Below are 26,110 nucleotides of genomic sequence, written 5' to 3'. Positions count from 1 at the left end.
GGAAATGTTTCTTTTCTGGGTCACTGCAGAGTTTTTTGAGAAGTGATTTGACTGCTTGCAAAGGGAAAATGACCCGAGGGGATGAATGCACAGCACTTGGAAGTGGCGGAGAGGAGCCCCACTCGCTCCCAGGCAGGGACCATGTGTTTCCTTCTCCCTCTGGTCTGCAAGCCATGCTCAGTGCTGCTGCCAGGCTCTGCTTTCTGACTGCACATTGACCCCCCCCGTTCCACTCCCTGGTTCCCTAAAACAGGGGATAAGGCTCCCAGTCAAAAACTGGCATTAAAACAGCTCATCTCAAATCTGCTTATACCTGAGCTCCACCAGGAGGATGCCATCCCCCACCAAGGCAGCGGCCCCGACCCCCTCACTACTCACATGAGCATGGGACACTCGCCCCAGGGCCGCATCTACCTGCTGCTGCAGGAACAGCATGGGGTGAGCTGGGGGGTCACATCGCTGTTACACAACTTGAATTACCACTGAGATGCAACTAATATTAACAGCTGGCATTCCATGCTGGTGCCACCACAAAGGAGAGGGGCCACGTCCTACTGGCTGGTGCCATCCCCACATTCTCGCTGCTGTCCTTGTGTGGCAGCTGTGGGGACCTGAGCAGCAATCTTTCCACAGCAATGCATCCTTCAGTTTTCCCTAATATGGCCAGCAGAGTTCTCATGTAATCACCCCCAAAACTGCAGCTGGGATTTCAGGAATGTAAGTTTCCACTGTGTTCGCCCACTGAGCTGTCTGGAGGGTGGCAGGGCTAAGGGAAAGCTGTGATGGGGCTGCACCGGGTGCACAATGCACCTCATGGGGCACCACCAGGGATGGGGTTTGGGGAGCAAAGGGAACTGATGTTTTCAGACCCAGTGTGCCGGTACAGAATCAGGGCTGTCAGCAATGAGATGTGCTCCAAAACCTCATGCAGAGCAACCGCAGAGCCCCCCTGGGAAACACACCTGCACAGGCACAGCTTTTGTGACAGCATTTCTGACATTGATGCTTATTACCACACACCAAACACCGGATCAGAGGTTGTACCACAACTCAAGCTTTTGTTTTTTCCCCCAACGCAGAATTACGCACTTGGAAGTTATTCCTTTTAGCCCCGATTCCCTCCTTTCAGGGTTAAAGGAGGATTATTTTTGGAAGCATTTGCATCTCAGGAAGCCGAATGCTGAGCACAGCCATGCCTTGGATGTGTGCCCCTTCCATTCAGTGCCTGCAGGGCCGTGCCTCGCACCGGCAGCCTGTGTGTTTGGTGACAAACTGGAAGCAGAGCAGTGTGAAGTCCCCACTCTTGGCAGGAGGTTTTTAGCAGCAAGAAGCAGCTTTATGAGGAATATCCTTTGCCAGGGGACCATCAGCCAGGGAACGAAAGGGATTCTTGTGGTTTTTTTTTTCATGTTTTTAATAAGTAGGCCACAGTGATCATCGTGACACTAGAGGAGCTTTATTTCTACTGGTAATTATCTCCCCTTTTCTCATAAGCTCCCCACAGCCTCCCAAAGCAAATAAGACCGACAACCTCTCCATGAGAAACAGCACCAGGCAACAGTGCGGGGCCACTGGAAACGCGACTGTACCTGACCTCACTGCTCCTCTCATCTGATGAAATGCCATCTCCCCTCCCCAGCAATAAATCAATTACATCTCACCTCTGGCATTTAACCACTTCAGCCCTCACAGAACCACAGAATCACTAAGGTTGCAAAAGACCTCTAAGATCACTCAGAGGGTGGTGACGCACTGGAACAGGTTGCCCAAGGAGGCTGTGGATGCCCCATCCCTGCAGGCATTCAAGGCCAGGCTGGATGTGGCTCTGGGCAGCCTGGGCTNAACAGGTTGCCCAAGGAGGCTGTGGATGCCCCATCCCTGCAGGCATTCAAGGCCAGGCTGGATGTGGCTCTGGGCAGCCTGGGCTGGTGGTTGGTGACCCTGCACACAGCAGGGGCTTGAAACCAGATGATCATTGTGGTCCTTTTCAACTCAGGCCATTCTGTGATTCTATGATCACCAAGACAAGCTCACCCCCACCATGCCCACTGACCACATCCCTCAGTGCCACATCCCTACAGTTCATGAACACCCCTGGGGATGGTGACCCCACCGCCTCCCTGAGCAGACTCCACCAATACCTCATCGCTCTTTCAGAGAAGATATTTTCCCTAATCTTCCACATATCCTCACCAGCAGGAACAACCACAAAGCACACATGGCACTGCAGCCAGGGACACCTTGGGATGGTTTCAAACACCAAAGCAGGAACTGTACCTGCTGGTGTAGTACAGCAGGTCAGCAGCTATGGGATACAGCAGATCTCCCTCCTTCCACACTTGTTCCTTGCTCAGCTTAACACTGAAAGCAGAAGGAGCCGTGCTAAACGTCTCCACTGCTAACAAGAAACAAATGTGGCCTCATGTTCTAGTTGCTGTGATCTAACAAAACAGACCCTGGTAAACACTATAAAAATGTACTGGAGGGAACCACCCTGTGTTTGCTGGGAGAGGGACTGGATAATCTAATAGGGTTTTATCCATCCCTAATGTCTCTGAAAAAAAGAAGGGAAAATTGGGCCCCATCCATGACATTCGTCATGTGCTAACTATTCTGATGTCTTAATGCTGCAGAAATCAAACTGGAGCAAGGCTACCTATCTGCCTCCCAATCAGGATCTAGACCCAAGCGCTGCTTTTTATGGCCATGCAGCACGAGGAGCTGTTTATGTCATGGTGATATGGGACAGGATAGTTTTTCTATTCCTATTCCAACGTTATCCAGAGAGATGCCCCGTGCCACCCCCTCTCTAGGTGGACAGTGGCTCACTTCACCCAACTGGTGCACCATGGTCACGTTCAGTCTCACACCTAGGCCATGAGACGGCACAGGTTCGTCCAGTCAGCCCTATGCAACTCCTGATGTGTGGCCTCCATTTGCTCCAAGCCCATTTTTCCAGCATCTTGGGTTTGCTTTTTCAAGCCACTGTGACCTTGGCATGAGGACAGACAAACATCGACTGCCAGAGCACAAACAACTGCCAGAAAACAGCACGTTCTGAAAAGCCACACAGAGCAAACAATCACAACCCACTGCAGCACACAACCATGATCTCCATTAGCAGGGGGAAGGAGCACTGGGGATGCTCATCCCTAGGCTGGCACTAAGAACACCATCATGGCACCTCCTGAGGGACAAAGTTTCCATGCACTCCTCTGCCCTTACCTGGCTTTTCCCACGCCGCCGGTAATTCCTCCTCACGAGGTTCTTGTAGTTCTCATTCTTCTTGGTCAGGTAGTAGTACAGGACGCAGTCTGCCACCGTCTGCAATGACAAGGGCAGGTCAGGGAGAGGAAGGCTTTCGGCAGCAGCATTCAGCCCCTGCCATCACCAGATCCAATGCTTCTGAAGGGCCGCATCCAGACCAGCTTCCCTGCGTCACAGCAGAGCTCTGCCCACCGGCTGAGGGGGACGAGGGACATGGCCCTGCACTTCCAAGGGACAAAACGGGGCCTTTCCCACAGGCGTGCCGAGGCAGACAGGGATGCAGAACAAGGAGCACCCTGTGCTTGGAGCAGAGCGAGGGGTCAGCCCGGGGCAGGGGGCAGGGCTGACCCCAAATGACTGTGGCAACTAAAAGCAGAACAAGGAGAGCTGCCTGTCACCCTCTGTTGCGGCGGTGCTCCGCACAACCTGCCACGCGGCTGTCAGCAGCCGTTACTTCCAGCCACTGAGCTGAGCTGAGCTGCCTGAGTGTGCTCCGAGCCCCATCAAGCTGCAGCTCCCGTGGCTCTGGCTGAGCATTGGCCTGGGCTGAGCACACTGGGGAACTGCTATAGCTGGGATGGGACTCTGCTCCTGCCCACAGGTCCTTCCCCTCACAGCCTGGGCACCTGAACTACATCCGCACGGAAGGGCTCAGTGGTGGTGAGAACACAACCAACCCACAGACCCCCACATCCCCCAGTGCTGGGCACAGGGCTGCACTCTCCCCACCCTTACGCAGAGCAGAACCATTTGCAGCAACAGATTGTAACTTTTAAAGTGTTAATTGGATGCCTTTCTAATCTAGCCCTGATTATACACACACACACGAACACAAAAACTTACAGTCATCTGTTCCAAGGGCTAAGATCACTATTTTTTTTTTTTAATGCAATTTAAAAATCTATTAATTCATTACATTGAGCCATACTTCGCATCTCTCTCCAACTGGATAATAGATGTGTTCTGTATCATAATTACAGCCTGATTTACAAACGAGTACAAATAAAATTAGAAGACATTTTACAGCTTGGAACACAGGCTGGATTGGGAACATCATCCAAGTCCCACCACTTTCAGTGTTAACAAGTGAGAAAGGGCTGAAATGAGCCTGGTGCCTCACAGCACACCCAGCACCACGAGGCTGCTGCCGCAGTGCTGCTTTGGACAGGAAAGCTGAGCTCTTACAAACCATCTCCCCAGGCAGAGACTTGCATGGTCAGAGCAATTTAAGCCAGAAGGGACCTCTGAGCCCAATCCTCTGAAAGCAAAGGGTTTCCCTTCCTGAACAGACACCGTGTGGATGAAATGTGGCATGAGATGGGCAAGGGAGGTTACTACAAGGATCAGAGAAGCTATGGTTATTTCTTGCTGTGGGGACCACCAGTCCACCCAGGACGTGCCCTTATGGCCTGTCCCATAGAAGGTAGATGGCCTTGCTCAGAACAGGATCACAACATAAAATGAAGGAGAAAGAGCCCAAGGCAAGCTGGGGCCACACAGAATGCTTACCTTCCTGTCCAGAAAGGAGGCAATCAGGCCAAAGTTCTTTGGGTGCTGCATGAACCTGTGGGAGCAGAGGGACAGGGTGAGTGCAGGCACCAGCCCTGACTCAGTTGCTGGCTGGGTGGGAGGCCAGCTCCCTGAAGGACCTGTTGTTTGGGAACATACTTGGTGCTGCTCAGCATCCCAGCAAGATGGAAAACTGATATGTAGCCTAACAGCGGAGCTGGGGCTCTGATGGGCTCATGTTCACCATGGGATGGCAGAGAACAGGGGGGTGACAGTGCCCAAGAGCTGTTTGTGCTCGATCCCACGGCCACCAAAACATGTCCCAGGGACAGGATGGGCCCTGAACAGGAGGAGAGGGATGGAACATGGGCAGGACACAGTGAGCAGCTCAACCAAAGGCACTGCTGCGGCACCAAGCTGGACTGATTCCAGCATGGGATGGGGTTTGTGGGTGATGGTGTGAGGTTGGGGGGCATGAGGGGAAGAGGAGGACAGCAACAAGAGCACGTTGTTTGGGCACTTAACAGTACAATCTCTACCCCAAGGAAGGCTGCAGCCTTTCTCCCATCAAGTGTTTTGAAGGGCAAAACTTATCCAAATATAACACAGACACCCAAGGGAGATCTCCCAAGACATGTGACTGAATAAATAAGAGGATAACAAAAGAGACATCAGTAATGCTAAGCACAAAAACTGTAATAATCTTTTTCTCTTTCTTTTTTTTTTAAAAAAAAGCGGCTGGGCCATGGGATCACATCACAGATCTTATGTGCTGTCCTGTACATGGCAGGAATCAGGGGCAGATCAAAGCAGGGGGGGTTTAAGACCATGTTATCAATGACTCTGAGCCACCTGGGAGCAGGGAGAGCACCAGGGCTGCGATCCTTTGGCCTTGCTTACAGCTCCTGAGTACCCATCTCCTTCAATTAGTTCTGGGAGAAATTCTTCTCTATTTATGCCTTGAGCTCCTCATCACCCACAGTAATGACAGAGAAACCACCGTGCACAGCAGGATGCATGAGCTGGGTGTGGGTTCTCCCAGCCCCATTAGCCAGGCATGGCCCCTCCATTAAAGACCAAGTAATTAGCCTTTGCGTCATTTGTGTGCAAGCCTGGGCTGTTTGGAGTGGTGCACTTTAAGGCTAATTAGCAGTAAGGGCTCTCCTCTACAATAGGCTTGGAGTTGGTTTGTTTATTTGCTCGTTTTTTGGTCCATCTCGGCAATTCCTTACTTGAGCTGCAAGCAGGAGCTGTTGCAAGAAGGAGAGAGAAGGGGAGGTCCCTGGCACTGAGTGTGAGCACTGCCCTTGTTCACACGGAGGGTGAGCACCTGAACTACACACCATCACTGAGACCTTGTGACTCTGCAGCCATCACACAGCACCTCAGCTCAGCCGGCTGCATTACACAGCTCATCCCTCACAGCTCCCAGGGGCTCTACTGAGAGATGTCTGTGGGTTGCACTCACTTTTCTCGGAAGGTCTCCTTCTCCTGCTCGCTCCACATGTTCATCACCTGCCGGTCCTTGTAGACCTTCATGGGGTCATCCATGAGGCCGTTCATGTTGATGAATTTAATGCGCTGCTGGTCAGCATCGTAGAGCATGGGTGGGATGACAGCAAGCTGGCGCATCTGCTTCTCCAGGTTCTGCAGGGAAAGCAGAGAGAACAGTTGGTCAGCAGCAACGGGCCCGAGGGGACCCACGGGGACAGATGTTCGAGAGGAAAGGACAGGTGGAGGAACAGGAGAATTGAAAAGCAAGCACTAGGCAGCTTTATTGCTAGGGTAATTGTAAACGAAATGCTGAAAGAGGCTATCGCCATCAGCCAGGAAGCAATTAATCTTACATTTTGAAACAAAAGGCTTTAAGATACCGCATGGAAATGCCTGACTTAAGGAAAATAGCTCCTGTCCGCAACGGGAGAGGAGTCAAAGCAGAAGAGGCACAGGGAGCAGCCCCCTAACCCAGGGCCATGTGGAGGCCCGGTCCCCTCTAACTGCCAGCATCAGTGCTGAAAGCTTTCTGGAAGGGGGACAAGGACACCACCCATGTAGCACCTGGCTGCTCTGGACACCCTGGGGGGTGTTATCTCGTCATGGGAGGACAGAGGCACAGCTCAGGGCCAAAGCACTGACTGACGAATGCAGAAAGCCCTGGCTAAAAGCTGATGTTCTCGGCCACGGCTGGGTGACGGAGGCTCTCCCCTCCCAAGTGAAGCCATTCACTGCAGCTCGCCTCCGTGCCAAGAGAGTGGAACCCTTGTGAAACCAGATCCAACTGAAGCCAAGGTCATGGGGATGTTTCAAGATGAATGGAGCACTCCCAGAAGATGTGGGCCAACTGGCTCATGTACAAACCATTCATTCCATAGGATTCCCCAGTGTCAGGCTGCACAGCCCATTCAAAACAAAATGAAACAGAAAAACCTCTCCATACACCAGCCAGGGCATCAGCCCTCTTCACTTCACACTCTCTTGGCTTCCTTGGAGCACAATGAGGGGTGATGAGGAGGAGGAGGAAGGAGAACCTGGTCTCACCTCTTGCTCTGAGAGCCCATCGATGATCTCCGACACCTCGTGCTCACTGCGCGCAGCCGACATGGAGAGCCCTCCACTGCCCCTCTGTCCTACCCTGCTGGGAAAGGCCAATGGGACACTCAGGAACTGATGCTCCGCACTCCATGACACAAAGCACAGCTCCCACTGTCTCTTGCTCCTTACCTGCACCAGCAGCCACCTCTGCGTCGCTACAACACAAGGACATTTCACACCCAACCATACCCTCCCACTGTATTTTCTCATGCTCACTTCATCACACAGTGGGGATGGCATGGACGTGTCTGTGCTAGCACTGAGCAATCAGCACCATGTCATTGCAGCTGGTGTGCAAATGCTGTGGGAAAACTTAAAGTCACCCACTGGCATCTATCCCCGCTCCAGCATCACCACACATCACAGCCACACATACCAAGTAAATCAAACTTTCCTTATTGAGCAGGTACAGGTTTAAAACGTTTGTCAGTTCCATTTCTCCCCTTCTCTCCATGATAAAATAAACCCTCCAAAGAGGAAACACATCCAGCTGCTTGCAGGGATGACAAACACAGGACAAGACAGACACTGCTGTGGAGTCTGCTCCCTTCTCTATAGCCCTTCTACAGGAAAGAAGGGGATAAACTCCTCAGTAGAGTGCTGTGACAGGACAAGGGGAAAAGGCTTCGAATCAAGCAAAGCTAAACCCAAAAGTTTTGGAACAAGTGCTCACTGATTCCCTTTGGAAATGAATGGATCAGTCATTAAACTGATACACTGATCCCTGTTGTTAAAGCAGCCTATATCAGGAGCACAACACGGCATCTCCTCCTGGCAGGAAATGATGTGACCTCAGACGTGCTTTAAATATAAAGCAGAAAACAGACAGGGGTGGCAGATAGGAGACAGCTCTGTCAGTGAGACACTGCTCCTTTCAGTGCCTGCAGCCAGTCCTACAACCCCTGCAGACGTCCCCTCCCTCTGCTCATGCTCCATCACAGCACGGGTATGTTTGAAGTCACTGATGTGACGAAATCCATCCACACACCTGAGCCCAGCAATGAGGAACCAGTTGGTGCCTTCCCACTCAGGTGGCCACAAGCAGGGAGCTGCCCCAGGAATTCAGCAGCAGAGGAGCAGGCAGCCACATTCCTGACATTTTTCCTCCTGTGATGGAGCAGAGCTGGGCCGCCCAGGGCAGAAAGCAGCCAGGGACTCTGCTGGCTCCTACTCTCAGTGCGTCTCCTGGTTATCCAACTCAAAGGGGAGAGATGGGACTGACAGCCACCCAGCCCCGTTCCTCCCACCCACCAACCCCACACCCACCAACAAACAAAAGAGAAAGGCTGTCCGCTACCGGCTCAGCCTCGTCCTACCGCTTCTCCTCTAACCTCTGCATGCGCTCTTGCAGTTCCCGCTGCTTCCTGATCTCAGGGAATTGCTTCTCATAGTATTCCCGCACTTTGCTCTCCTTGGCACGGCGCCGGGGATTATTTTCAATGCGCTCCACTTTCTTTTCCCAGGCCTCCATCAGCTGGTCATAGCGCTGGCAGAACTTCTGTTCCTGGAAGGGCAGAGCGAGAGGGAGCTCAGTGCTGTGCCTGGGCAGGGCAGCTCCCCAAAGCCTTTCCCTGTGGCTGGCTGTGCTGAGCGTGAGTCACAGCGCTCCCAGAAACGTGGTTTGTGAGGGCATGGGCACGCTGCGGGGTCTGGGACCAACCCAAGAGTAAATACTCAGTACAACCCATTGGGTGCCCTGGGGCTTTCCTCTTCCAACCCAACATCTCTGGTATAACAAGGACTACCATCCCGCATGGCAGCGCCTACCCACCTCCCTTCCAACATCCAAAGGACCTGAGGAACTCCTCTGTAGCTACAACCACAGGTTGCTGCCCCAGTAACAGGAGCTGAGCTGCAGGCACACATCACTAGGTGCACGGGGAGCTCAGACACACCACAACCTGCTGTTAACAAAGCCCCGAGTGCAGCCACTTGTGGGGATTCACTCCCAGGGACGCTGTGCTCAGCTCACCCTCATGGGCTGGAGCTTTAGGAAGGAAAAGCTTTCAAAGGCTGCAGAACCCTCCTGCTGCAGGCAGGGACACAATGAGATTCCACGGCCCTGAAGGATTAGCTCTCAGATGCTAATGTTCGGTTTCATGCTATTACCAGCAGCGTTGCTGGGATGCAGCACGTGCTCTGCGTGGCCCTATCATTACTGCCATTATCAGAGCTCACAGGATGCTTTCCATGTTAGCACCACTTCCAAACACTTAAAAGAAAACACTGCAGGTGAGTCGGAGCCCTGAAAGCATCTGAGGTGCTGCAGAGCAGGGCAAGGAGTGGAGAGGGACAGATCCCACCTATGTGACACTCTCAGTTCTTTAGGGGATGAGGTTGAGGGAAGTAATTAAGTGCTTTCAAAACTGATTAATGCTAAAGCCCTGGTGCTGCTGCATGCAGGGACACAGCACAGCTCGGTGACATGAGAGATCCCGCTCAGCCCTCGCACAAACACAGCCAGCAACCAGTGGGGATTTTAAGGTTTCACTCTGAGTGAATCCAATGCCTTCCAGGTCCCAAAGCAGGAACTGAAAGCAGATGGCGCTCTGCAAAACAATCAATGGCAAACCCTGGGCTGCTCCTCTCACCCTGCAGTGCCACTGTGAGGCTGGGCTGGTTCCAGCAGCAGGCAGCACTGCTGGCACATCAGCCACTGCAGCAGGACGGTGACTTCCCAGCTCGTGCCACCAGCCCCTCCATCACACCAGAGCTTATGGAAAGCCAAATGGGAGCTGACACGTGCAGCTACAAGTGGCAGAGTAGTAACACTGCTGTAGCACTGGAGCAGCTCGCAGGCGGTGCTGAGCCCCTGCCCTCCTGCAGCCCACACTGCCACAGCTCTGGGAACAGAGCAGCAGTTTGGTGGGGAGGAGAAGGCAACAGAAGGAGCCAGTCCAACCCCTGTGCAACCCACACTGTTCTGTTCCTCTGCTTGATGGAATGAAACATCTCACGGCCAGAACCGCTCCCTTGGTACCCTTCCCTCCCTGCAGCACCATCCCTTTGATGGCAATTAGAAGCTGCTGCCAGGCAGGCTGGTGCAGTGGGAGGGATTCCTGCAGGCTCCTGGTGGGGAGTGGAACCTGTGGGGCTGCCCCAGAGCACAGAGGGCAGGAGCCAGGAAGGAGGGCTGGCACGGAGACAGGCTCTGCTAAAAATAGGGGCTGCTACAAAACAGGCAGAAAAATAGCTAAGCAGACCCATTTTGCAAACAGAATCAGCAAATGCATTCACTTTGCAAAATCAGCAACCTTCTGGTGCCTATTTTGTAGTACAGGCAAAATGCTTCCCTAAACTGAAAAAATCCCCTTTCAAGGGCACTGAATCAACCGGCTGGCAGAAATTCACCTATTTTGCATGACAGGAGACTTTACTGCGAGCCGTATTTTAGGACCTGTGCCCTTGCAGCCTAGTTAAACCTTTTCCCCCAGCTCCTCAATATGCACAACACAGCAGCTCATCCTGAGTTCAGCACAGCAACTGGTCGTTTCTACTAGAAAACAGCTCCTGGTTGGATCCATTCTGGCTCCTACAAACCACAGGATGCTGAGCTCAGTGCATGCAGCAGGACTGGGGACCTCTGCTTCATGGCCAGGGGGGATATGGAAAAGGAAAGGCAGAGCACCAGGCAAAGCACTGGGCACATCTCTGCTGGAAAACTTAGTGAATAGTGAATTAGGCTGCTTTATACTTCCAGAACGAGGTATAGGGGAATCACTTACCCACTGCTTGCGAGCATGATTTCTCCTCTTAAAGTATAAAATTAACTTCTTCCGCATTGCCTGGTTTCTGTGAAAGAAAAAATGAGATCCCATTAAGGAGCCAGCTACAGCTCAGTGCCTGGCTGCCCCAGAGCACAGAGGGGCTCACGGAGCAGCTTCCACCTTAACCTGGAGCTGCAGCAACCCCAGCACCTCGGCTGTGCACTCTGAGCCCAGCAGGGCTCCATCTCCTGACCTCTGTGCCTAACACAGCTGCAAGGGAAGCATCTGGGAAAGCCCAGCTGTGTGCACAACGGGCCTGAGGAGAGAAAGCAGCCCCAGAACCACAGCCCAGCCCAGCCACTCGGCTTATGCTTCCTTTGGCTTTTTCAAGAAAGCAAGAAATAACCTTTCAGAAGAGAAAGCAGCAGGATGCTGGGAAGGCTGCACAGCTCTGGGTGAGCCCGATGGCGGCGGGTGTTCCTGTTACAGCAAGCAAGTTTCTAGGTGAAAGGTAGAGGCCAGGAACGAGGGAGTTTCCTTAAGCCCTTCATCCTGATTAGCATCTGAGCCGCAGCGTGCAATTACCAACAGCTCAGTGCCGTGCAGGGCGGCATCGTGCAGGAACCTCCTGTGGGATTGAGCCAAATGGAAGCGTTCCCACACCGCTTCCTCAGAGCCGCTGCTTCACACCCATGGAAATACACCCCACAGACCCCCAGCCCCACATGGGGCAGCGGGTGCAGCTCCCCTGGGCTACGCAGCCCACCAGCCTCTTGGTTACCAGCAGCAACAGCACTGCAGACCCATAGGTGTGCTCCTGGGCACTGCACATCACACACTGGGATCAACACACAACGAGGCTCCGAGCAGAGGCTTGGAGATCAGACCTTGTGTTCTGAATCCATTTCAGAAATCAAAGGGGCACTGATCAGCACAGAGGAGTGAGGGGAACGAATAAACCGGTGTGTGTGTGACACATGCAGCCTTTGCGCTTTTTTTTTTGATGGTATGTTTACAAAGGACCCACTGTTGTTCTGGGCTGCACAGCAAAGATCAGACGCTGTCTCATTAGATGCATTAACAAATATCACTGCCAAAGGCTTCTCCCTGCTGGATCACACAGTGCCGCTCTTTCGTCTCTGTCCATGTGGCACATCCATGCAGAGCAGCTTGGCAGGCTGAGTTAACTTCACCACTCAGCTCTGAGCAAACAGCCTCAACAACCAGGAGCTGTAACCTGTAGGGGAAGCAGAGCTGGGTGCTGTGCCCAGTGCTCCCCCAGCACCCATTGCCCACTCCTGAGCCCAGCTGAGGGCTCTGCTCCCAGCTGGGTCCTTGTGTCCCTTTCTGCCTGGTGAGATCTCTCCATTTCCAGCACTGTGGGGTGCTGCAGCACGCAGCCCTCCTTCCATTCCACACACTGTGTTCCAGGGCTTCAGTTCCATGTAAGCGAGCTCCAACAGGAGGCTGTGCCCAAAAGACATTCCCATTGTTTGCTTGTTTACCCCAGTTCAGATGGAAACTCTGCTGGAGCGATGCTTATAGTGGTAACTTCAGCAAGGCTCAGATGGGTGCGCTTTGGCTGATGTGGTTCAGCTGGAATCCATCAGTGGGAGTGCTCCTGGGGAAGGATTTGGCCCTGGAAGGGGCAGCTTGGCTCAAATTATACCTGTCCATGCAGGAGCAATGTGGGGCTTCGGCACAAAACCCTTCAGCAGAGGGGAGAGCAAGGGAAGAAAATGAGAATCTCTTACACAGCTGATGCACTGCCTTGAGCTCTGCATCACGGCTGACCTTGCAAGTGCAAATACAAGCAAAGATTTAATAGCTCTGCAGCTGCAAGTATCAGGAATGCCTTGAAAGCCTGCGTGTGTTTACCACTGCGAAGGCTGAAGTAATCAAAGAGTGAAAGGATTACAAACAACAACAACCCCCTGCTAAGAACCCTAAACGTTTTTCCCCACTATCTTCTTGTTTTTTTCACATAAGGCCAACCTTTCAAAGGTTAATAAAATCCTGGTAAATATAAATAGGCTTCACAGTTTATCTTGCTACATGTGCTGCTGTTACTTGGAAACCATTTGCAGAGAGGTTAACTCGGGCCACTTGTCTCAGAAGCACACGCTGTGCTCCCCGGGCACATCAAGCAGCAACATGGAATTCCTGCAGCACCGGGAAGGCAGGGGCTGCCTGCTGCTGTCCTGCACAGGCACACAGTGAGGAGCAGCACGACTCAATAGTCACTCCAGCAAAGTGCCAGCTGTCCTCCAGCAGCCCATCGGGAGCTCATCAGCTGCCTGCATCCTTCATCTCCCCACCTGGGTGCACATAAAGTGTCCCATCTGGAGACCTGGCTGGCTTGGAGAAGTCAAGCAGCCCATAGGAAGAGGAGGGAGGCTCCTTACATAAAGCAACAGTGACTCTCGGGGGCAGTTTCAAGTACTGCTGTGCTGCAGGAGATGCTCACATCACACATATCAGGCTGTAGCATCAGACCCCGGTTCCTGACAGTGCCACACATGGGATGAGTGGAGCTGGGATGGATGGACAGGTGGATACTGGAAGCTGGGGACAAGGGGGGGGGGTTCTTCATCCTGTTTCTTTGCACACCCAGGGTGTGAGCAGCTCTCAGGAGGCACACTGCCCACACTGGGACTGGGTGGATGAGCACAGCCGGTCCCCAGCACCCTGACCTGGAACAGGGTGATCCCAACCTCAGAGGGTGCCAAGGGTGTCCCTGGGGCGGCCCCCCCAGCGCTGCCCCATGAGCAGCAGCAGGCAGAAGGAAGCAGAGGCTCAACAAGTTAAACAGCCCAGAGGTCTGAGCGTCACCTGGCAGCAGGAAGCAGGATCCAAGTATCTGTAATTCAGGGTGTGACTGTGAGGACAGCACGTCCTCACATACCTTCCCCTCACCCCACTGACCTTGCTTATAGGTCTCACACCTGAGCACGGCTCTCAGAGCCATCTGCAAACCACCGAGCACCAAAACAAAACCACCTCCTACCCAGAGCAAAGCCAAGGGCCGCCACTGCTTCCACCTTAACCGCCTCGGCACAAGGTTGCCGCTGGTTTTTGGCTTTCACAACGCAGCCAGTCAAGGAGAGAAGCTGTAACTTTGACGTTTGAGATACTTGGCTGTGCTCCATGTGCATTGCTTGGCTCTGGTCCTCCTGCAGTAAGGGCGCACGCATGCGTTGCAGTGCGGTGTGTGCGCAGGTGCTGCCAGGGGCTGGGATAAGGCTCCTAAGGACACAAAGGGCTGATGCACTGCAGCACACCTGGCCCTGCTCAACTGTGGAGACCTTGGGCCAGAGCAGGACGAGATGAAAGGAAGTTTGCTGTTTGATCACAACTAATCACGGGTATTTAATTACGCAGGAACGTCTTTCATCAAACAGCCAGAGCAAACAAAGCAGGGATCAAGCCTGCAAAGAACGGCGGGGAGGAGGCCACCAGCAGCTGGCAAAGCCATTGTAGGGTGAGATTTATTGTGTAGGAAGGGGAAACAGAGGAGCCTCCTGGCAGCTGGAACCAAACACGGCGCTGCCAGAGGGACTGTGAGCACAGCAAACCTGTCTGCCTGCCACCGAGGTGCTCCCTGCCTCCCTGCAGTTACACCCACAACCAGGGTTCATAGCATTAGGTTGGGAATTGGTGCCCATCCTTTTTAGCACCTATAAGCTCAGGAGCATCGTGAGACAAAAGCAAGAGCAGAAGCACTCCTGGCCTTCAGCTGGGCTCACGGCCTCTGCATCCCCTGGGAGCTGAACTGATGCTGTGAGCCCAAGCACCTCAGCACAGCCCCAGCAAAAGCAGCCTGTGGTCTCAGAGAAACAAACAGAAGGTTGCAGCGTGTCTCCATCATTCAGAAATTCATCACAAGGCATTACTGCTGCCCTAGCGTGTGCAAATAGAGAATAAAAGAGATGAGGAACCTTGAATGGGATGAGCAGGGAGCTGCTAGGTGAATTTCTAATGAGGAAAATGTCTACAAGCTGTAATAAAAAGACCTGAAAGAGAATGCATTAGTAATGACAGGGTTTGGAGGAGCATTTGTGCTACATGTCAGGCTTCTACTATGAATTCCGAGGCAATCCAATGCTACTAAACCCCCTAAACAGTCAGTAATGAAAAGATGACTTAAATTTGCCGAAGTGACAAGTGATTTGGAAAGCTGCAGTTAGCAGCAGATCTGCAGAAGAAAGCTGCTCTGCTCTTCTGGGAAAAGGGGGAGAGGCAATTTGAAACAAAAATGGGTTCAGCAGCCCCTAAACCTCTCTGAAAACCCAAAGATTTGGGTTCTGCATAGGCAGCCTTTCCCTCCCCAGAAAAACGTGCTTTTTCAAGGCTGAGCAGCTCCTATTTTGCTTTCAACCCCAAATCTCACAGACTGATTTCAACTCGACTGCTTTATGAAGGGGAGGAGAGTCCTCTGGGGTTGTTCTTCACGGCTGACCGGGCAGGAATCTGCCGCAGCCAAACTAAGGCCTCCTCTGAGAATCCCTCCCCAGGTAAACAGCAGGTAATGGATCCTGCTCCGTGAGCGGCACCGTGTCACTGCTCAGACACTCAGCAGAGAGATGGTTAATGCCTTTGGTGGCACGAGAACACGTGGGATCCCTGCTGAGGTGGGGAGCACAGCCCCGCAGTGAAGGTGCAGAACAGCTTCTGCCCAACTAGAGCAGGATTTGGTGTCCCCTGAGTTTGTTGCTGCATTTCAGCCCATAACAGGATGGCATAGGTTGGAAGGGACCTTAAGGATCACCCAGTTGCACTGCCTGCTGTGAGCTGGCTGCCCACCCATCCCATCAGGATAAGCTCCCTAAGCACTGCCTGGTGCTGATGGAGCATCAGAGCCCTTCCCCAGCAGCACACATAAGCCACCAACCCAGCCCAGGGAGGTCAGCCCCTTGCCACAAGCCGTTTGGCTGCTCCTTCCATCCCACAGCAGCTGCAGCATATAACATTAACTGCGTCTGCTTGGAGCCTGAGCTGCTGGGTGAACTGAGGGGACCCGAGCAGCAGAGCACAGCGAGGCCGTTAAATGGGACTTAAAAGCCTTTGGAAACTGCAGACACTGGAATGAACTGGGGCATGAAATTAATTCTAACTGTACTGAATAGCAGACAGGCCATAAAGCTCCATGAAAATAAGAGAGCAGGAACACTTTTGGAAGAGCAGGAGATCTTCCCGTAAGTCCCCAGTCAGCTCTATCAGCACAAGTGACTCATTCCAGCTGAAGGCAAAGCAAACAAGCAGGAGGGATTAAAGCAGTGTTGCAACGCAGAGTGTCACTGCAGAGAAATCGAGGAATCCTGGCGCTGTGATATTCAAATGCCCTCCCACTGACGTGCAAACTGAGAAAAAAAACCTACACAGGAAAAAAGTTGGGGAAAAAAAAAAGAGAAAAAAGGCATCTGTGAATAGAATGAGCCCAAACTGCCCTTCAGTGCTCAGATACGAGGCTCATACCCAGCACAGACATGAGGCAGAACAGGTTGCAGCGTAGCCCCACATCCCTGCAGGTGGCACAACACAGTGTGGGCCCAGGACCCCTGGGATGGGCTTCTGGGCAGAAGCAGCAGCATCTGGAGCCCAGAGAGCTGCAGGGCCTTCCCCTGACCTACATCAGTAAATGCACCCAGCTGGCATCGATAAGGAGCTGAGCACAGCTCATTGCAGGGGTTCTGGCAATGAGGATGGCAGCTTTTCATTAAAATGTGTGGTTTCCTTCCCATATTTTGCAGCATTAATCAGCAGGACCACCTGCCTCGGCCTCCCCCTGCGTTACCTCTGGGGGCTCAGGGCTGCCCCACACCCTGAGATTCTGCTCCAGTCCCACGGCTCCTTCCCAGCACCCTCCTGTGTGCCCACCTTCCACACAGGAACAAAGCACAGGAAATGATTCAAATCACAGGAAAATGTGATCGTGGAACTACAAATATCAGGAGAAGAGCCAGCAGGTGAAGCACCAGGAGCTCCTTTAACTGGTATCTTTCAAGGACAAAGCTCCCATCTGCTCATAATGCCCCCCCAGGCCCAGCCCACCAGCAGCACACAGAGGGGCACTGGGGACCCCTGCAGCCCCGCACGCGGCCCCAGCAGCACACAGAGCAGCAGGAGCCTGTTAACTCTTCCCCTCTGATTCCCCCAGCATCAATTAACAGACTGCTGAAAAGCAAAACATTATTAACTGTGGTTAATAGATTCTTAAAGATGATTATCAGCAGCTGACCGAGCCCGTATCAAATCAGACTCAAGCCACCAATGGCTCCCTCTGGCCAGACAGGAGTTCCAGACCAGGTCTGACTATTCCCATTCCCAACAATGATCACTATTACCACTGTTCTCACTGCCTATTTTATTTCTCCTACGTTCAAGAAGTCACTGTGGTTATTAAATGCGAGTTGATGATTAAATCACGGATCGAGGTGATAAGCCATGAATGAGATGATTAATGAGACTCGTAAGTATCTCTGAAACAACCAATTGCTGTCAGACATTCAAGAGGAGCCTCACAAAAAATCAAACGGTAATTGCAACTTTCCACTTCCCTCCTGCTCCCTGCATGCAGACACACACACACACACACACAACCGGTCAATTCCATGTGTGAAACACACCCAACAAAACCCCACACACTCCTGGATGCTGGCAGACCCCAGGAAAACAGAGCAGCCCCACACAGAGCTGCATGTCCTGCAGCTCCAATGGGGAACCACGGGAGGAAACGGGGACCGGGAGCAAGCGAGCATCCCCTGCCGCAGCCTAACGCACAACCTGACATTTCAAATAGCCTTTATTGCCACGTACTTACATTTTAATGTTTTCATGGTACTGCCTGGTGTCTGAAGGCTGGTTGTATAACGGCTGAAATAAATAAGAAAAATGAAGGCATAAATGGGTACGCTCTGACATTTAGAAACTTCAACCTGTCAGCAGCACCGCTGCGGGCTCCCATCCCCTCCAGCAACGCTCCCACAGCAGCACCCAGCCCCATCCCCACGTCCCCACACGTACTGCAGGGCCGGCTGCCGTGCCGTGCAGCCCCGGGGGAGGCAGGCACTGAGCTGCTCGCAGCGATCCCTGCGCTGCGCAGTGCCCACAGCCGCGGCGCACTACGTGGTTGTTATGCGCTTCTTGCAAACGCAGAGAGCTTTGGAACATACGACACGGGGGAGGCTCGGGGAAAGGGGGGCTCGGGGAGAGGGAAGAGACAGCCTGAGTGCTGCAAATTGTTATGGCTACGCTATGGAAGCTGCTGCAGCTCTGCGAGGAGCTGAGCGCAGGGTGGGTCTTCGCCCTGGTGGTGCCCAGCAGTGCAAAGGGAGCTGCCCTGGGCACGGGGACCCCCACAGACCAGGGCACAGCAGGGTCTGTATACCAGCTCGTGCCCGGCCTGGCTGAATATGAAGAGCAGGTAAGCTGGGAATGCTCACAGCACCCAGCAGGCTGCCCAGACCAGCAGCTGCTTCTTGGGAAAGGATTGCAGGAATTGGAAATGCTGGTAAATAGAAACGCCTTCCTTCCCTCTGTGCTCACAAAAACCAAAGCAAACAAGCTGGCATGTGATGAGGCACAAGTGTCTTCCTCTCAGAGCAGGGGGTGGGAGGAACATTTTGTGCCTAGGTTAGAGGCTTCTCGTTGTCACGGATGCCCTGCTGCTGCTCAGCTCACCGAGGGCTGCTGATTCATTTCCACTATTACTGATGTGTGATAGAAGTGGCCACTTACACTTAGTTAGCAACCCTAAGTGCTAACAGACACCTAGCCCTAACAGACAACCGCTGCAAGCACCGCTGACGGAGAAAAGCCTGATTGCTCCCAACTACAAAACTCAGGAACCAAAACCAAAGCCAAGACAACAAAGCACCTGGAGGGGACTCTGTCTGCAGACAGCCTTGTCGCTCAGCTCAGCCCAGGAGAGCTGCTCACCTACCCTACAGCTGGACACTAAAACCTCTCCTTCTCTCCAGGGCAGGGACTGAGAACCACTGTCCTTCCTCAGAGCCATCCACAGCAGCTTCCTAAATGAGTCAAACCTGACTGGCTCAGGGAGGTGCTGGCAGCACTCACAGCATCTCTCCTCATAAGGGACGTGTGATGCATTTCTCTGGGGGAAGACATTTAAGAAAAACAAAATTGCAATGCAAGCTATTCCTGGAAAACCCTTGGATTTACTGAAAGGTCTTTAAAAATTAAACACGACGAAAGCCATCAACTGCTTTCTGGTCACCACAACACTCAGAGCACAAATCTCCATGAAATTTCTCCCTGGGGGATACATGGGGTCAGTTTAATGGGTCCCAAGTACAAGGCAGGGATAACCCAGAGAGCAGCAAACTGCTCTTCACAGCAGAACAAGAGAACTCCTGCCAAAGGCACAGCTGGGCTTTAACACAAGGCAAAGGGCCCAACACATCAGAGCTGCCCCCAGGCAGGTGAGAGAGACAGTGGTAACAGGCTGATGGACTGGGGTACAAACCCATGTGTTCCAGTTCCTGGGAGCACAGGAAAGGGGCTTCTCCAGGGGGGCTCAGGCACAAAGCAAAACTCTTCAGGTCAAAAACACAGGGCCAGATGGTGTGAGATCAAAGCAGCAGGAAGCCAGGAATAGAGGAGGAGCTGCTGCCTTGGGACACTCAGCTCCCAGAGCGCGGTGCTGGTGAGCACGGAGGCTGCTGCAAAAACTGAAGCCAAGAGTCGGAGTTTCCTACCAGAGCTGGGCCATCACCCCGACGTTTCCAACTTGAGGGGAAACCCGTGACACAAACCCACACTGCTGGGTAAGTCCCCACTCAAACTACAGCAGATCCCTGTCAAAAGTTCTTCCACCCAACACTGCAGGCAGCCTCCACGAGCCAGCGGGTGTGCTGGAAGATTCCCTGCTCCACCACACAAGGCTGGCTCTGGAGCAATAGCACCCCAAGGCAAAGCATCCACAGATCAAAATAAAAGGGGAGAAAAAGGTGTGTGGGGGAAAGAAAGGCAACGTGTCGTGTTTTAGATGAGGAAGCACCATTGCACTGCTTGACCTCAGTGACTCAAAGAAGTATAATGTGCCCTACCTCCCTGGGCAAGGAAGTGGCTCCAGCACGCAGTGCTGACCACTAATTCCTCTTTGACCTCTCCCTTCCGCACTCGGGGAGGACAGTGATTAGTGCCACCTCCACAGGGCCAGTCCTAATTACAGCTGATGAGCACGGTTGTGCTGTGTGCTCACCCGGCAGCCAGGGCTCCCTCTGCTGCACCCCACAGCCAATGCAAGAGGTGCTGCTGGACCCAAGTCCGGCCTGCTCTGACCTTTCCAGCTGCTTTCCTCCTGTCCTGCAGCATTATTCCCGATGCCTATTTTTCCAGCACCTTTCTTCAGTTCACAGCCCCTCAGGTACTAGTTTCAGCCACCCTTCAACATCCAGCTGCTTAACTCACAGCAGCCATTGCTGGATGAGGGAGTAGCCCCACAATAACAATTTAGTAAATATGTATTTCTCAACTTCTCTGTGCACAAAAGACAGAAGTAGGATCCACACAGACCCTGATACCTGCAGGCTATGATCGGCACATGCTCCCCAACCCCTTCCCCAGCACCTCCTGCACTCGCCTCAGGTGCAGCAATCCCACTGTAGGCTGTGCTGGAGCATCACTCTGCCCTGCTGCAGCACAAGACAGAGGAACCGAAGGGTTAATGCTCTCCAAAGAGGCTGTGTGTGCATTCAGTGCTCAGCTCAGCCACTTCGCTTCCTGTCCTGGTGCTGTGACAGCCAGACGTCCTGCCCCACAGCATTTCCTCCTCACAGCTCAGCCCCACACCTCCCAGGGACCTCCGCAACGCCCACGGCCGTGGGGAACACTCACCAGCTCCACCTGAGGACCCAGCCCTTCCAGGATGCGGTGGGCGGCTTCTGCCTTCTTCTGCACGGAGGAAAGGAAAGAGGAAGAAATAAGTTATTACTACCACTGACTACAGCAGCACTACCACCCAGCACCCAAACCCACCCAGCACCTGAAAGAGGAAGGGGACTGCAGGTAAGCCCTGCAGGCAGTGAGGTATCACACATCCAACGCACAGCTCCTGAGCTCCTCCTGGCACTGCACAGAGCCACCCCAGCTGCAAAACCTCCAGGAGCAGCAGCAGAAGCCCCCATCCTCTCCCAGCCCAGCCCTGGAGTCCCAGCACCGTGCAGGTTACCTTGGCACAGCCGCAGCACGAGCGAGCCGGCACGCACGCAGAGATGCCCTTTCTAGGATCCACTGCTCAGTGAGCATGTGATCATTAGGTTGGAGCTGCCCTATGCTCCTCATTGCCATTGCTCCCCCCACACACAGCCCAGCTCTGCCCCCTCCAAACCCTCCCTGACACAGGTTAGAGAAAACAGCAACCCGTGGGGGGCTGCGCGGCGCTTCCTAATTAAACAGGCCTGAAAAGAGACGTGGGTTCACCCCGACGGGAGGCTGAGTAAAAGGTGATGCTCTCAGTAAACAGCACTTCCCTGCAAAGCCGGGCTTCTCAATTGCTGTTACAAGCAGCCTGATAAATCCACATAGCCCTGGGGCCGACGCAGTACAGCTGGATACCTGGCACTGGGGGGCCACGGAGATGGATTTTCAGAAGCATTTGATCCATCACATAGGTCCTTTCTCACACAGGGTAGGGAGAGAGGAAATCCAGGCTGCCTCCGAGAGGCTGCAGGAGCAGTGTGGGCAGCCGAGCTTCACAGGATTCACCCGTGGGGAGGGGAGAGGGAAGAGGATAAAAAAAAAACCAACCTTTTTTGAAGCGCATTCAGAGCTTTAACCCAGTGAGCACTACAGCCCTGCAGGATCACAGAGCTGGGATGGCAGCTGGCAGGAGATGCAGCCAGGCTCCTGGCAAGGGCTGCAGCAAGCAGAGGACGGGCCGTCACTCGTGCTGCTCTCTGGCTTATCAGCCCCAGCTCACGGCTGCTGTATCATGCAGGGTGCCAGCAGATGCCCCCGCCAACCCCGCATGGTGTGAGCTCCTCGCTGGGGCTTTGCACACCCACGCAGTCTGAGCTGTGAGCGTGCACTTTGCAAACCTGGCCACGGGACCAGAGGGATGAGTCACTGTGCCCACAGCCAACTGCAGGTCCCCGGTTGCTGCAGAGCCCAGGTGGTGCTGAGACAAGCTGCCAGCTCCTCCCTTACTGCACAGCTGGCAGGACACGGTGCTTTCTGCAATGCCAAAGTGACTTCAAGGATGTTACAGGAGACGTAACCGTGAGTTCAGCACCTTCACACACCTGCCCAGTACACAGCAGCACTGCTATCAATGCTTTTCACCTGGCTGTGGGGCTCCCGTGCAGCTCACGGAGACTCTCAGACATCACCAGTGCTGTGAGCAGCTGCTGGGGCCACACGTACACATGGCAGCAGACCAGAAGCACAGCACAGCCCCACACTGCACTCCTCTTAGCTGCTGTCCTCCCAGCAGCAAGCAGCTCTGGGCTCCACACTGGAGCAGCCTGCGCAGGGCGCACTGTGCAGCACAGAGCCTGGGCTGCAATGCGCGCAGCCACCCAGCGGCCTCAGCTTGCATTGCCTGCATGCAGCCCTGTGCTGAATGCTGGGGTTGGCCTGGTGGCAGAAAGAAGATAGAACATGGGGCATCCCCAAACAAAGCCCAGGAGCCAGGGTGGGAAAAAGCAGTTATGAGCATTGGAAAACACATGAATCAGGGGCTGGCTTTCCCTGCAGCCCTGGATTTACAGCCATTCTATTTTCAACTACCTCAAACTCCCCCGAACACACAGGACACATCCAAGCAGCAATGGGTTGACACAGAGCTCCAGCTCAGATCCTGAACTGTCCCCCTGGGGAGATCAAATCAGGCAGACTTGTGCACAGGCTTCAACACTCACTTGTGCCTCAGCTATTCAGTGAGCTGCTCTGTTCGACCCAACATGAAGAAATTAAGGGAAATAGAATGTATCAGTGCTATCAAACCCAGCTCAGGTAAGAAACCCAAAGAGCGCATCCAAAGCTCCCCAGAAGGCGCTGCAGAACACTGAATGCTTCCACTGCAGCTCTTCAGACTTCATTAGCAGGAAGAAGCAAAGTCTGCCCTGGAAAATGCCAGCCTGAAATATTCATAGCTCCATAGAATCATTAAGGTCAGAAAAGACCTCTAAGATCATTGAGTCCAAGCATCAACCCACCCATCCTGCCACAGGGCACCCACAGCCAGAGCTCAACATTCTGGTCTCTGAGCAATAAAACCTGCTGACCCCACAGATCACCTGCACAGAAGCCCCAAGAAGCCTCACACCAATACAACCGGGCTAAAATTTGGGGCAGGTGAAGGATGAAGGCATTAGAACTGCAACCAGTTGATGATGGCGGAGGTCTGTGCGTGCAACGTGATTAACTCCCAAGAAAAACCTGCATATATTCAACTGCTGTGTTTGCCACATTTAGACAACTTAATGAGACACGCCAGAGGCAAATCACCATAGGCAGAACATGTGGCGAATCAAGAAGAATGGCATAATTTGTCTTGTGTTAACTGACTGTAATGTACACATCTCCAGAACGAGCACGTCGCATCTCTGTATGTACACACAGAAACGACTCTGCCATGAAGGCTGCCCAATTAGCACTTGACACACGTGGTAATCGCTGCTGCTCCTCACTGCCTTCATCACATCAGAAGAGAAGCACCCAGAGTGGCAGATGTCACCTGCAGGAGGGAACCCCCGTGCCCAAGGACAGACAGATGGAGAACACAGAGCGCTGTGGCCTGGCTCGGGGTGCTCAGCCCAACCTGAGGGCAGGCAGTGCCACCGCAGCCCTGCTCCTCCTGCACTGCTGCCCCTGCCAGACCCTTCCCATAGGCACAGCCAGCACGGCCCAGTTCTGCTGCTGCACCATGAGGAACACACTCAGTGGGTGACCCTGCAGAAGGGAACTGGAAGGATTCACCCTACAGCAGCTGAACAACGCAGCCAGCTGTGCCTGCAACCCCTGTTATTTAACAGAAGGGAAAGGATCAGGAAGCAAGCGTAGCCATTATTCTGGTGAGATGCAAGAAGATCCCCACTGGTTTTATAGCCCCTCTGCTGCTCCCCAGCAAGCAGCTAATGACCCCTTTTCCAGATTAATATGGAGTCCTGAAACACTGCCACAGCACTCAGCACAGTGTCTGCAGCACAACCAAAGCCCTGGGGCTGAATTTTGCTCCCATTTACACTGGAGTGGCTCCATTCCAGCAGCACAGCAGAGGCACACGTACATCTCAGGTGCAGGCACAGCCTCTGGGGCACATCCACGCTCACAAGTGAAGCCCCTGGCACTGCAGTTGTGTGTTCAAAGGGATGGAGGTGTCATGAGAAGCACAGCTGAACCACAAAGGTCATCAGCCTAAAAAGCATTTGGCTTCCTATTAAGGAAACATCAGGTCCTCTGCTCCAGTGAACAGAACGAGGAGGGGAAGCGTGCAGGAGAGCAGCATCTCAGCCCATGACATATCAGCACCCTGAGCCAGGGAGCGGCCGGGATCTCATGGGGGCTCTTCTTCAAGCAAAGTTTAAAAATGGAAGTGAAGGAAACACGGGGTTATTTTGAGAAAGCGGATCTGAAATTAGGAGGCGGCACTTTCTTGGAGTGGTTCCAGCCATCATTCCATAGCGCTCTGTGCTCCCAGCATTATTTATAGCACCCCGTGGGACGCAGTCAGCCGGAGTGATGGGGGATGTGAGCGCTGCTATTGGGGATCCCACAGTGAAGGGAGCAGCACTGAGTCAACCAGCAGCTCTGAACCACGTCCTGGGGAGCGGCCAGGCCGCCGTGCCAAGCAGGCAGGCTGGGATGGAGATGGTTTGGGATGGAATTCAGGAGTGGTGTCACTGAAAACAGCAGAAAAACCTCAGGCGAGACATCACACCCCCGGTGCTCTGCAGGGTGCAGAAAGGCAAACAATATGGAGGGTTTAAAGGAAAATTCATCTGCTGACCTGCTGGGAGAAGAGCACGACCTCGTAGTGCTGGCTTCGTGGCCAAGAGGTGATGGACGTGGGGTCAGCCATTCAATCAGAGTGCTGAGCACTGGCATGGGCTGCCCAGGGAGCTGGGGAGGGTCACCATACCTAGAGCTTTAGAGCTGTGCAGCTCATACTGTACCCAAGTTCTGCGAGCTCTTGGGCTTCATTTCCAGGACCCAGAGATGCAGGACAATGGTTTGGAACAGGCTATTTTCTTTGATAACTGAGCAGAAGTGAAAGGATTATGAGCAGCTCCAGGCTGAGGGTTCAAATCTCATCTTTCTGGCAACCTTGCTGTTATAGAGCAGTGTTAATAGCACCCGGCCTCTGACCTCCCTGTTTTCTCCTGGACTATTGGGAAGCTCCTCGTGCACCACTGAGCCGCAGTGAGGCAATCCCAGGGTAAATATCAGCAGGATCAAAAGCAAAACAAATTGAGGCTCTTCCAGCAGCCAAACACACACTGCCCCGTCCTGCCTACCCGCATCAATCAGAACTGGAAGAAAAACCAACACATTTAATGTTCAAAAGGCATTTCACTGATAAGGTTCTGTGCACTGCAGCTCCGTGCCCATGATGCAGGCCCGACTCTTCCCTTTCTCATGTAAATCAGGAGTTCATAGAAAATCAGTTATACAGACACAGAATCGCCATGGGATCTGAGTCACGCTCGATGGCTGCGAGCAGCCAGCAGCTAGATTGTACTTTGCAATGCTAAAAGCGCTCATTTATTTATTCCCTTATTTATGGATGGGGCATTAATGCTTTATGAGGGTAAGCGGATAGCCAGGAATACGCTCCGCACAGACACAACAGCAGCAGGGGGTGGAAAAAGTTCAAACCAAGCCTTTGAATTCCAATTTTACAGCATAATGCTGAATTTATAGATAGATAGCCGTGCCCTTTGGAAGGAACATGCACCGAGACAGAAAACGAATTAAAATTTAATCTTATTGATTTCCACCAACTCAATCCCCAGAGCGAGACAGACGGTGCTGCCTGCTTCCCCTGCCTGCACTGCATCAAACCCGCT

The 26,110-nt window shown here is 53.2% G+C and overlaps 1 protein-coding gene across 12 annotated transcripts in view; it reads right to left on the bottom strand.

Moving 5' to 3' along the window:
- Nucleotides 1–26,110, bottom strand: part of NCOR2 (nuclear receptor corepressor 2) — a 121,397-nt gene that overhangs the window by 53,404 nt on the left and 41,883 nt on the right. For 6 of the 12 annotated variants that reach the window (XM_015877795.2, XM_032447859.1, XM_032447863.1 and 3 more), the window contains exons 7-14: nt 20,937–20,993; nt 17,896–17,948; nt 11,094–11,160; nt 8,685–8,872; nt 7,315–7,411; nt 6,245–6,423; nt 4,777–4,831; nt 3,226–3,324 (exon numbers count right to left, since the gene is read on the bottom strand). In XM_015877795.2, coding sequence (XP_015733281.1) covers nt 3,226–3,324; nt 4,777–4,831; nt 6,245–6,423; nt 7,315–7,411; nt 8,685–8,872; nt 11,094–11,160; nt 17,896–17,948; nt 20,937–20,993 — 795 coding nt within the window. The remainder of the gene's footprint in view (nt 1–3,225; nt 3,325–4,776; nt 4,832–6,244; nt 6,424–7,314; nt 7,412–8,684; nt 8,873–11,093; nt 11,161–17,895; nt 17,949–20,936; nt 20,994–26,110) is intronic. The other 6 variants (XM_032447861.1, XM_032447865.1, XM_032447867.1 and 3 more) reach the window with 3 other exon arrangements.

Source organism: Coturnix japonica, chromosome 15 (assembly GCF_001577835.2).
Source record: "Coturnix japonica isolate 7356 chromosome 15, Coturnix japonica 2.1, whole genome shotgun sequence".
Lineage (NCBI taxonomy): Eukaryota > Metazoa > Chordata > Aves > Galliformes > Phasianidae > Coturnix > Coturnix japonica.
The sequence above is the reverse complement of the archived record's forward strand: the minus strand, read 5'-3'. Positions and strand labels throughout refer to the sequence as shown.